The 12322-nt window shown below is 37.9% G+C and overlaps 1 protein-coding gene and 1 pseudogene across 1 annotated transcript; one reads left to right on the top strand and one right to left on the bottom strand.

Moving 5' to 3' along the window:
* Nucleotides 1-3240, top strand: part of LOC120167119 — a 31119-nt pseudogene extending 27879 nt beyond the window's left edge.
* A 392-nt stretch (nt 3241-3632) lies between these two features.
* LOC120167117 (protein REVEILLE 7-like) lies at nt 3633-11740 on the bottom strand. The gene is made up of 7 exons (XM_039176223.1): nt 11588-11740; nt 11392-11456; nt 5428-5544; nt 5201-5312; nt 5065-5126; nt 4465-4884; nt 3633-4377 (listed from the first exon to the last, which is right to left on the bottom strand). Exons 2-7 carry the CDS (start codon nt 11401-11403, stop codon nt 3844-3846), a joined length of 1257 nt encoding a protein of 418 aa, XP_039032154.1. The 5' UTR covers nt 11404-11456; nt 11588-11740; the 3' UTR covers nt 3633-3843.
* Between the last annotated feature and the right edge of the window lie 582 nt (nt 11741-12322).

The following is a 12322-nucleotide window of genomic DNA, read 5'->3' as shown; positions in this document are numbered from 1 at the left end:
ATGAAATTACACAGATACCCTCATCAAAACGACGTCGTTTTGATGAGGGTATTTATACCCATTTAAGCCGGCCCCAAGGATCACCCTTATCATTTCTTCCTTTCTTCTTTTCTCTCTAACAGAGAGAAAAAAATTTCTCTCTGTCTTCTCTCTAAACCCTCCACCGGAGGGAGACAAATTCCGACCGGCAACCGTGTTCCGGCACCGGTCACCACCGCCGGCCACCGTTCACGGTGGCCGGAAATTTACAAAATACCCCAAAACTTAGATCTTCTCTTTCTAAGTCCGACTAAGGCCTTTATTTATCCTAAAAAACCCTCGGGATTTCCTAGATCTAGGATTTTACCTTCGAAGTTCGAAGGTTTCCGGTGATGTTTCGAAGTCTCCAATGACCGAGTAAGCTTTCTCTTCTTTTTTCTTTTGGCTTCTGGTTGTTGTGTTGTTGGTTGTTGTCTGCTTGTTTCTGTTTTTCCTCTGTATGTTTTTTTCCCGGTGGTTGTCCTTGTCGTTGGTATTGTTGTGTTCTCTGGCTATTGGTTTTTTTTTTACTGTCCTCTGTCTGGTTTTTTTTTTACTGTCCTCTGTCTCTGTCTCGTCTCTTTTTTTTCTTTTTCTCAGGTGGGTGGTGGCTTTTATAGCCACCACCGGTGTTCGTCTCGGACCGGTCGAAGAGGGGCTCTCGGTGAGTCACCGGACTACCAGTGGTGACTCACCGAGTAGCCATGGCGTGGACGGCTGGTATGATCTTCTGGAGCCTTCATTCGGGACGTGGCAGCGGCGGAGGCGGCGAGAAGACTGTCGGCAGCCGCGTGGAAGCTGGGGCGGCGCCGCGTGGCCCTAGGGTATCAAACCCTAGGGTTCCTCTCTGGAACCATGTGGACCGTTGGATCGTGCCAGATCCAACGGTTGTGATGAGGCGGCTGAGGATGATTAGGGTTAGGAAACCCTAACTGGAAACCCAAATATTTAGGGTTTCTGGTTAGGTTTGGACCGGTTTCAGTTGGTTTGTAACTGGGCCGGTTGAATTGTAATTGGTTTGTAATTTATATGTATTTAATATATTTAATAATAAAATAATAATAATAATAATAATAATAATAAAAATAATAATAATAATATTAATAATGATAATAATAATATTAATAATAATAATAATAATAATAATATGGATAAAAAATAGTATCTTCAAAAATATTGAAGTTTAAACATGTAGTTAAACAGAACAGATAATTCTTCCTAAGACTTCACCGATATTTTTGGACTCCTTAACATTGCGGTCAGTCGTCGCGTCATGGTTCAAGAATTTTAACTCGATTTTCTTTTGTATTTCGCTCAAAACAAGCTATCAGACGGACTTCCTCCCGTCTCTTAGGATCAACTAACCATGTGCAAGTGTCGTTCATATAGAACATTTTCACTTTTTGACCTTCAAAGTTCTCATTTGAATATTTGTTATCACCAACAACATCTGCACCGACGACTGTCACATCACTTGAGCTCGAAAAAACTTGAACTGGAAAAATTCTCGCACTTAACTGGATTGAAGGTTGAACTCGAATTTAAACCTTAATACATAAAAATTTCAAATTGCATTTAAAAAATATATATATATGTTAATTATTAATAATTTGATTTAAAAGTTTAAGTTTAAAATATTACTTTTTCAAGCTTTAGTATGATTTTCGAGTTGAGTATCAAGTAGTTTGTTAAAAACTCGAGTTAAATTCAAACTCGAATTGAATTCGTTCAAATAAAGTGTTTAACTGACTCGAGTAAATTGTTTTTTTTTTATCTTATTTACAACCCTACATATGTTGCCTCTAATAGCACATCATGAAATTAGTTTTAAAGCAAAACTGATATTGTTATTTACAACTGTCCAGCTCTTGCTTGCTTACCTGACCACCTACCGTTCTGAAGGCCTTGAAGTTGACAGAGAGAAAGCCATGAAAGATGCAAAGGCTCTGTTCAAAGCAGGGGAGAAGAAGCTTGGAACCGATGAGAACTTTTATCCGCATTTTCAGTGAAAGTAGGGCACAACTAGCTGCTATTACCTCTGCTTATCATGACATGTATGGAGGCTCCTTGAAAAAGGTTTTTCTTCTCTTCTTCTTCATTTGAAGTCTTGTTTTGATGATTGATTGACTGAATTTTTTTTTTCTTCAGGCAGTGAAGAGTGAAACATCTGGGAAGTTTGAGCATGGTCTCCTGACAATTTTGAAATGCTCACAAAATCCTGCAAAGTACTTTGCTAAGGTATGCTTTGGTTTCCCATGTTGCATTTGCTGGAAATATAAAGGTGCTACTGTAAAATAAGTAGTTAGTACTTACCGAGATAATCGAAACAAGGTAGAATTTGACCGTGTCGTAGAAAAATCACTACCTTGAAAATAAAATGGATATAATCATTGAAATAGACGATGCCTTTTGAGATTAACACCTTTAGAATTTTGTACACCCAAAATCTGAAGTGAAACCGACGATATTATCCTTCTCGAAAACTTGAATTGGAGAGAATAGTAAAAGGAGAATTGTGATTTGGATCGATAGAAATGAAAACGCGTGCATACGAAGGGCATGTCCACCAATGTTCGATGAAGATGGAAGAAAAAGATAGTATATAAACCATTACTTCTCTCTTTTGCCTTTGTTGTGTGAGGTTTAACTTCGTGTTTTTTTATAGCATTTTTTAACAGCATTTTGGTTATATAGTTGGAATATTATCAATTTGCTTATGGGAATTGTAATGCTAGCATTTTATATTTGATGTGTTTATCATAATTGCGTCTTTGAAAGTCTCATCACCTTTCTGCAACTGTGTGTAGGTACTGCATGATGCAATGGAAGGTCTGGGAACCGATGACACTGCAGTTATAAGGGTAATCGTGACGAGAACCGAGATCGATATGCACTATATAAAAGCCGAGTATCTGAGGAAATATAAGAAGACTTTGAACGATGCTGTTCACTCTGAAACATCGGGCCATTACCGGGCTTTTCTTCTTTCTCTTTTGGGGCAGAACCATTAGCCCCTAAATGGTGCGAGTAATGGCAAGAATGTATAGACTGTTAAGTGAAGTCTTTCTCACCATTGAAAGGTCTTCGAAAGCAGTTGTCGAATGGTGCTTGGACCAATCAGCTGTCATTATCTTGGACTTGTTCTCCATGGTTTTGTCTGAATCTTGTTTTCAGTTATCTTTGAGGGGCCTTGGGTTCCTTGTTTCAATTTTTCACAGAATCTTTCCCAAAATCATTATCATAAAATCTAATGAAATTTGAATCCATCTATTCGTTTGTATGAAGTATGAACTAATAAACCATTCACAGAGAACAGAATCACCTTATATTGTTGGAGGGAGATGAGGCAGATTGTACATACATTGTAAAGGTACAAATTTATTCTGCAAACCTTAATAGATAAGATACAAAAATTGCTGCAAAACAAGTTAGCATACAGAACATGCCATATACATGTACAGTTTCAACACTTGTGACGCTCGAGTGAAGTTACAACTCTAAGCACACAAACGGTGGGCCATTCCGACTCGAAAAAGGATGGGCATATCGAACCACAGTGATAAGTTGCCGGCAGCACCTCCACAGTTAAAATAATCTACAACTTCCTGTAACTATAACTTTCGAAAAGAGACCGAAATTATTATTGTTCATCCTCCCACTATCTAAACTAGCTTAATATGTTTTTCGACATTTCATTATCGGAACAACGGCACCGACTGCTAAAGAGCATACTCTGGCTCTTTGCCTCTCCTGTACTTCAGACATGACAACGGATGATGACATATCTCTTTCGGCTAAACATCTTTTGTATGGCACAAACCCCTCCTACGTTTTCGGGGAGATCGGATGCTGGCTTTTGGAATCAACTGAATCTGAATTCTTCCTATTTACCGGTTCACTAACTGAACCAGTATTTGAACCACTACAGGATCTATCATTTAGAATTTCCCTCTCTCTCATCCTCTCTTCAGCACCAGAATCTGTGTATGTTTGATTAAATGATGTAATGTGACAGAAGGGTGGACCTTTGGAAAAAGCCCACCATGGAAGGGGAGCATCATTGGTAGATTCAACAGTGTCATTTTTATCTGGGCAGAATTCTGTGTAAGGAGATATATTAGCTCCGGAAGGCACAGCTCTACGGTTATCAAAAACGTTACCTAGCGACAAACTCGTGTCTAAATATGTTGACGGTAATGCCTGAACTGTTTGTGACTCAAAACATTTTGCACCTACGGAAGGTTTAGGGGCATCTTTCATCTGAACTGTTTTCCCAAAAAGCTTAATACTAGTGGAAGGAGCAACTGGTGCAGCATCACCTTTAGCACTTACAAAGTCCTTGAAATCGACATTGAGGTTCTGGATAATGCATGAAAGAAGTCATAAAGATCAGCAATAGTGGCTTACAATATAAACAAAGGAAGAGATTTAACGCCATAATCTTACCATGGACAAATTGTTTTGCCCAACTGAATGACCAGATACTTGCACAGATGACAAAGAAGCTCTCTCTTCCTCGGGAGATAAGTTAGAGGTTGCATGGTCGGTTTCCTTTTCAATAAGGGACGTATTGATTGATTGCAGATTTGTGGTACAGGAAGTTGGAGAAGAACATCCCTTTTGTTGCTCCAAGGAAGAAGACCCCATTGCATCAAATAAAACGGATGTGGGAGATTTGTTATCATTTTCTTTAAAAAACTGGTTGGGGGATGGAGATCTCTCTGGTCGAATTGATGGTGATTTTCCTTTGAGCGAATCGACAGATTTGCGGGGATATGGATGTACTGGCTTTCTTTTTGGACGAGGAGGTGGTATCTCAATTGGTTCAATGGAACCCTCAAAGCCACCATTCGACTCTCGCACAACCTAAAACCACACTCAAAATGCATGCATATCAAAAACAAACTCGGTAGAAAGACCTGCCTAAGAGAGACTACAAATTGCATGGTAATAGAATATGCAATACATTTTCTCAATCAAGGAATTCTTGGTAATAATACATTCTCTTAATCAAGGAAATCTTGTAATTAACTTAAAGCAATTAACCTTGGAGAAAATTTTTTGAGCATGGCTTCGAATTTGAACAGCGGATTTGGTGCCTACATGTTCTGAACGAAAACAATAGTTTAAACCATAGTTATAGCAGAAAGAAGTAAATTAATTCACCCCATTGTGCACTTACCTTCTATTTGGCGCCAACCACGACCATACAACCTTAAAGCTTCAAGAAACTTCCGATGCTCTTCCTCAGTCCATTTTTCCCTCTGTTTACTTATAGTGTAGGGTTTTCTAGCCTATTTTAATGGGAAAGAAATAAATTTGAGCATTGCCATGGAAAGATTAACAATAACATGTTTGGACTGGTTTTGAAAGGAAAGTATAATTAACAGGCAACATGAAGAAAGGAACCTTGGGTGTATGGTCATGATTAAATGTGTTCAGTTTCTCAGATTGGGAACTGCCATTGGAACGGCATATACCAAATTTATGAGTATCAGCAGCCGATGTTGTGTCTTCAATTTGGTCCTACATCAGAATTTCCAATAGCTATTTAACAAGAAGAAAACAACATTCACCATATGAATCTCAATGTCTCACTTACAAATAACAACTGTCTGTACTAATATCTACTATAATTCAACATTGAACCAAATTCACCTCCAAAAAGGTGTATTTAACCATAAGAAACAAAAACACCAATCCAAAGAACAAGAACAGCAAGCAATTCCAAAATTACAAAAAAAAAAAAAACTTGGAGCATTTATGAAGTTAAGCAATCCTAGTGATGGCAAATTTGCACCTGAGCAGAGCTTGGCCTGTAATTGAGCCGAGTCAAGTTGAGTATTGTTGAGCTTGACTCGAAAAGTTTAAAATTGAACTAGACTCGGTTGGTTATAGATCCCTAAATATTAGGCAGTTAGTTCAAGATTCAAAACTTAAGTTTAAAATTAGTTTGACTTGTCTCTAGTCTGTTGCAGAGTTTGTTTTCTCTAAGATTCTATAAGTTTCGGAATTTCTCTAAGTTTTAAATTGAGTGAGAAGCTAATAAAATGTATTGCCAAGAATTTCCAGATTTTCTAAAACTCATTTGGTATCACTTTAGGTTTTCTTCTTTTTTTTCCATTTCTGATGGCTCCTTCATCATCCTCGGAAATCAATTCCTGCAGTAGCAATCATCTTCCCAGCGATGTTCTTGCTGAATCTTCCTCTGTAACCGTCCACAAACTGATGGGCCACAATTACCTTCAATGGTCCCAATCAGTTAAGATGTACATCACGGGCAGAGGCAAACTTGGCTACATTAGAGGCGGGGATGCCAAACCTGATGACTCTGATCCTAGTTATGAAAGATGGCTTCAAGACAACAGCCTCGTAATGTCCTGGTTGATCAACACCATGACCCCCGGAATTGGTGAAAACTTTTTACTCTGACACAGCCCATGAAATTTGGTGTGCTGTCAAGGAGACATATTCCAGTGCCGATTAACATATCTGAGTTGTTTGGGGTGTAAAGCTTCCAATCTCGAGCAAGATGACCTTAATGTTACCCAGTATTACAACACGCTAAACAGGTATTGGCAGCAAATTGATTTATGAGACTAATGCATGGACTTGTGTGGCAGATGCTAGTCTACAAGAAAATAGTGAACCAGAAATGGATTTTTCAGTTTCTTAATGGATTACATAAAAACTTGGACGTTGTTCGTGGCAGAATTCTCAGCACCAAACCTCTTCCTTCCATTGGTGAGGTGTTTTCCGAGGTGCACCGTGAAGAGAGTAGGTAAACACTGATGATGGTCGAGTCTTCGCCCTTGGATGCGTCTGCTCTGCTCACACACTGCCGGTTCCAGGAAACAAAAAACTGGTCAACCGTGGTGTGACCACTGTCGTCGGGTGGCCATCTCAAGGAAAATTGCTGGAAATTACATGGTCGACCTGCTGATTGGAAAACTCTATGCCTCCGGCCACAGCAGACTGCTTCTGCTAATGTCACACAATCCAAGTCCTCCCTAAATTTCAATCAGAAGCAGCGGATTCGACAAAACCTGTCTTCTGTTGACTTCCGCCTCTACAACCATCAATCAGTCTGGTAGTGTTTTTCTTCTTACCAGTTCTTCTCCTTTTTCGTGGATTGTGGATTCAGACGCCACTGATCATATGACAGGAAACCGATAATTGTTTATTGATTTCAAATTGTCTATTGATCAGCGGTTTGTGAAGACTGCTGATAGGTCTCTCACAGCAGTTAAAGGAAATGGCACAGTTGCCCTTAATAAGGATCTTATGCTCAAATCTGTTTTATATGTCCCTCAGCTACATTGCAATTTGTTGTCTATAAGCAAATTATGCAAAGATCTTCACTGCATTGCTAATTTCAGTTCTAATGGTTGTGTTTTTCAAGAAATGGAATTGGAGAGGGCAATTGGCAGTGCTAAACTGTGTAATGGTCTTTACATTATCGAAGGTTGTTCTTCTCCTTCACGATAAGCTCAATCAGCTTGTTCCCTTTCTTCTGTTCGTCTCTCTTCCACTTTATCCTCCTTAAATTCTGGTGAAATAATGTTGTGGCATTTTCGCCTAGGTTATCCAAATTTTCATTTCCTACAAAAAAAATTTCCTACATTGTTTATCAATAAAACAGCAAATTCATTTACTTGTGATGTATGCTAATTTGCAAAACACAAAAGAACCTCTTTTCCACCATCTATGTATCAACCATCGAATCCTTTCTCTCTTGTTCACACTGATATTTGGGGTCCCTCGCCTATTCCTAATGTAACAGGGGCAAAATGCTTTGTGTCCTTCATTGGTGATCACACTCGAACAACTTAGACTTATTTAATGAAAGCCAAATCTGAAACTGAGGGTATTTTTATTTAATGAAAGCCAAATCTAAAACTGAGGTATTTTTACAACATTTTACAATATGGTTCGAACCCAATTTGACAGCCACATAAAAATCCTAAAGAGAGAAAAAAACAAGCATCTCCTAGAGGTAACCATTCTTTATTGTTTTCAGCCAATGTACCTAAACGTTTTTGGGAGAGGCCTTATTTACTGCAACCTACCTCATAAACCACCTCCCTAACCGAATTTTGGGTTTTAAAACTCCAAGAGATATGTTACTTCAAGCCTATCCGTATTTCAAACCTATGGCCAGTACTCTACCTGTTCGAGTGTTTGGATCATCTGTTTTTGTCCATCTTCATAAGCAATTTCAGGGCAAGTTGGATCCTCAGGCTGTTAAGTGTGTTTTCCTTGGCTATTCTTCACTTAAAAAGGGATACAAATGTTATTCCCCTGCCACTCGGAAGTTTTATGTTTCCATGGATGTCACTTTTCATGAGTTCCAACCTTATTTTTCTAGTTCTGAAATTCAAGGGAGAGTTTTAAAGAATTTCAGCCCCAACGTGTTCTTTTACCTCTTGATGTTCCAGGTATCTCTTCACTTTCAAACTCACTGCCATCTTTACCACAACCCAAAATTGAGCCTACTTCTATACCCGGAATTCAGCCTACTTCTGTACCCAAAATTGCTCCATTAACTTCTCAGCCTGAAGCAAGAGAACTCAGTGTCTATACGAAGAGGAAGAGACGGCCTGTTTTTCAGGACACTACACAGTCTAGGACTGCTTAATAGCTTGATCCAGTTTCAATTTCTTTGAATGCTGATGAAGGCATGGTTTCCTTGAATGATAGAACTGTTTCTCCTTTAATTAATTCCTCTTACTTACCTATTGCTCAAAAGAAAGGTGTCTAGAGTTGTACCCAACATCCAATTCAGAAGTATGTAGCATATGGCAGGCTTATACCTGCATTCAAGGCTTTTACTGCCACGGTTGATACCTACTACATTCCTAAAACTATTGATGAGGCCTTAAAGGATCCTAAGTGGAGAAAGACTGTTGAAGAGGAGATTAAGGCATTGGAGTAAAATAAGACTTGGATTATGACCGATTTACCTCCGAGAAAATGGGCAGTAAATTGCGAGTGGCTATTTACAATTAAATATAATACAGATGAGAGCATTCAACGATTCAAGGCTAGGCTTTTGGCAAGAGGGTTCACTCAGTCGTATGGGATTGATTATCAAGAAACATTTGCACCGGTTGCAAAGCTCACCACCATTCGAATAATGTTATCCCTTGCTGCAAATTTAGATTGGCCACTCCATTAGCTTGATGTTAAAAACGCTTTCTCTCAATGGTTCCTTTGAGGAGGAATTATTTTTGCAAAAACCACCTGCCTTATCTTTGACTTCGAATACAGGGCAGGTTTGCAAGCTTCTCTTTATACGGCCTTAAGCAGTCGTCGCGTGCTTGGTTAGAGAGGTTTACCAAAGGCATTCTACAATTTGGCTATCTTCAGTGCCAGGCTGACAAAAACCACCTGGCTTATCTTTGACTTCGAATACAGGGCAGGTTTGCAAGCTTCTCTTTATAAGGCCTTAAGCAGTCGTCGCGTGCTTGGTTAGAGAGGTTTACCAAAGGCATTCTACAATTTGGCTATCTTCAGTGCCAGGCTGACCACACGCTATTTGTTAAAATAACTCCTAGGAACAAGAAGACTATTCTAATCATCTATGTTGATGATATAATCATCACTGGTGACGATTCTTTTGAAATTTCGAAGTTGAAGAATTTCTTGGAAAAAGAGTTTGAAACAAAGGACCTAGGTTTGTTAAGGTATTTCATGGGTATGGAGGTGGCTAGAACAAGTAGTCATTGTGATAAACCAGAGGAAATATGTTTTGGACTTGATATCCGAAACTGGTATGATGGGCTACAAACTTGCTGAAACACCAATGGAGTACAACCTAAAATTTAGAATTGAAAGTGGTGGTCCTCCAGTTAACAAGGAACACTATCAACGATTAGTAGGTAAGCTTATTTACCTATCTCTTACAAGGTTGGATATTGTTTTTCGGTGAGCATTGTAAGCCAATTTATGAGTAATCCCAAAGGAACATCTAGGGCCAATAATCATAATCTTAAGATACTTAAAAATGACAGCTGGTCATGGAATTTTTTTTGCGAAAAAATAAAGCAGGAAAGTAGAAGTTTTCATAGATGTTAGTTGGGTTGGTGAACTCATGTCCAGAAGATCAACAAGTGGGTATTGTGCTCGAGTTTGGGGTAATTTAATGACAAGAGGAGTAAAAAACAAAATGTGATTTCAGGAGCAGTGCAGAGGCTGAGTTCCGAGCATTGACACAAGGGTTGTGTGAAGGAATTTGGGCACAACGGTTGTTAGCTGAACTGGGGATGGGTCAAAGCAATGTTTTTTAACTCAATTGTGACAATCAATCAACAATTAGTATGGCAAAGAATCCGATGCATCATATGATAGGACAAAGCATGTAGAGATAGATCGTCATTTCATTTTTGAGAAGGTTACAAATGGGACTGTCAAACTCAACTATGTTCCTCCTCATCAACAGTTAGTTGATGTACTCACCAAAGCTCTTCCAAGAACTACCTTTGATGAGCTTACATCCAAGCTGGGTCTCTACAATGTCTACTCCCCAGCTTGAGGGGGAGTGTTGGTTATAGATCCCTAAATATTAGGCAGTTAGTTCAAGATTCAAAACTTAAATTTAAAATTAGTTTGTTAGACTTATCTCTAGTCTGTTGCAGAGTTTGTTTTCTCTAAGATTCTGTACGTTTGGGAATTTCTCTAAGTTGTAAATTGTGTGAGAAGATAATAAAAAGTCTTAGCAAGAAATTTTAGATTTTCTAAAGCTCACAGACTCGACTCGAAAGATTGTGAGCTTAAAATTGCCTCGACTCGAACTTGAAATCAAAAATCAAACTCGAAAAAACTTGAAATCAAAACATTATAAGACTTAGCTCGATTGAAACTTTAACTCGATTTAAGCTCGAAATTGAGTTCGAACCTGAAATATTTGAAAACGTTATATTGTAATTATTTTATTAAAAAGACATATGAATGTCAATATTATTAATAATTTAATTTAAAATTTTAAAGATGTAAAATGTTATTTTTTCGAATTGCTTGCAAATTTTTAGAGTCAGATATCTTCTGCTCGTTAAGAACTTGAGTCGAGTTCTAACTCGAGTCCATTCAAATCGACCTTTGACCAAGTCAAATTTTAATATCTGTCTAGTCTCATTTACCGCTTACCGCCCTAAGCAGAGCATTTGGCACAAAGAAGTGGATTTGAATTCCATCGCCACTATTTTTTATTAAAAAAAACATTAATCGCCAAATCTGTCTAGGATGGAAAAGATAAAAGAAAAGTTGCAGAAATCACTACACATCAAATCTGATCGATACTTTAAAAAACTAGATTCCATAAACCAAACTTTGCAAACATAAGCCGAATAAACAACACAATAAGTTTCTATTTACCTGAGTAGCCATCACGAGAAACGGATTTTGCTTAAGATCTTCCGGCGTTAATACTAGAATAACGCCTGCAACTCCCGAAAAAACGAAAATCACTCTTTAGAACATCTAATATGTCTATAAATAATTATAAAAAAACATAATAACTTCTTTCCTCGCTACTGAACAGGCAGAAAACACAGATCAGCCAGAGACTTACCGGTACGAAAGGCAAATTTCCGAAACGGAGAGTCCAGATAAGTAAACAGCGGGAGTAGAAAGAGCACAGAAGAATCGGAAAGAGAAGAAGATTAGATTACTGAGGGAGAGAAGCGGAAGTAAAGGGGAAGCACAAGGGTTTCTCTTTTTTTCTTCTTCCAAGTTACTGGTGGTGTTTGTGTATAAAAGCAGGGAAGGGCGCCACGTCAGATGCAATTTCTGGTTTATTTATTTACTTATTTTTTAACTGTTGAATCCATGGAAAATTCGAGAAAGGTTGGGAGTCTTGTGGCTGAGAATGCTCGGGCTCCTCGACACGCGGCATCTTTTGCTTGCGCTTTCTTTTTTTTATTTGGGTAAAGTACACAATAGGTTCTTAAACTAATGCTCAAATAATCTATTTAGTCATTAATTTTTAAAAATTATAAAATGATTGTACAATTTATCACAATATCATAAACAGCCATTAAATTAACCGAATTATTATAAAATTGACATTATTTTTTTACCAAATTTTTATGATATAGTTATTAAGGTTATCTACCTACCTCTAACAAAACGGGTATTAAATTTATCAAACTTTATGATCATAAAAAATGTTATGGTGACTATTTTGTAACAATTTGGTAAATTTAACAACAATTTTAAACTTTTGAAACTTTAATAAGTGAGGATAATTTTTGCATAGTATAGAAACCTTTGATGTACTTTTATTTTTCAGGAAAAATAATGAGTT

This window comes from Hibiscus syriacus, unplaced genomic scaffold (assembly GCF_006381635.1).
Source record: "Hibiscus syriacus cultivar Baekdansim isolate YM2019G1 unplaced genomic scaffold, ASM638163v2 tig00111662_pilon, whole genome shotgun sequence".
Taxonomy (NCBI): Eukaryota; Viridiplantae; Streptophyta; class Magnoliopsida; order Malvales; family Malvaceae; genus Hibiscus; species Hibiscus syriacus.
The sequence above is the reverse complement of the archived record's forward strand: the minus strand, read 5'-3'. Positions and strand labels throughout refer to the sequence as shown.

Bases quoted from the DNA above. Each gene is read 5' to 3' on its own strand.
- LOC120167117 (XM_039176223.1), bottom strand. The intron at 5,127-5,200 runs GTAAGTGCACAA...GTTTTCGTTCAG, and splicing joins TGGTTGGCGCCAAATAGAAG to AACATGTAGGCACCAAATCC. The intron at 4,885-5,064 runs GTTAATTGCTTT...GTGTGGTTTTAG, and splicing joins CTCAAAAAATTTTCTCCAAG to GTTGTGCGAGAGTCGAATGG.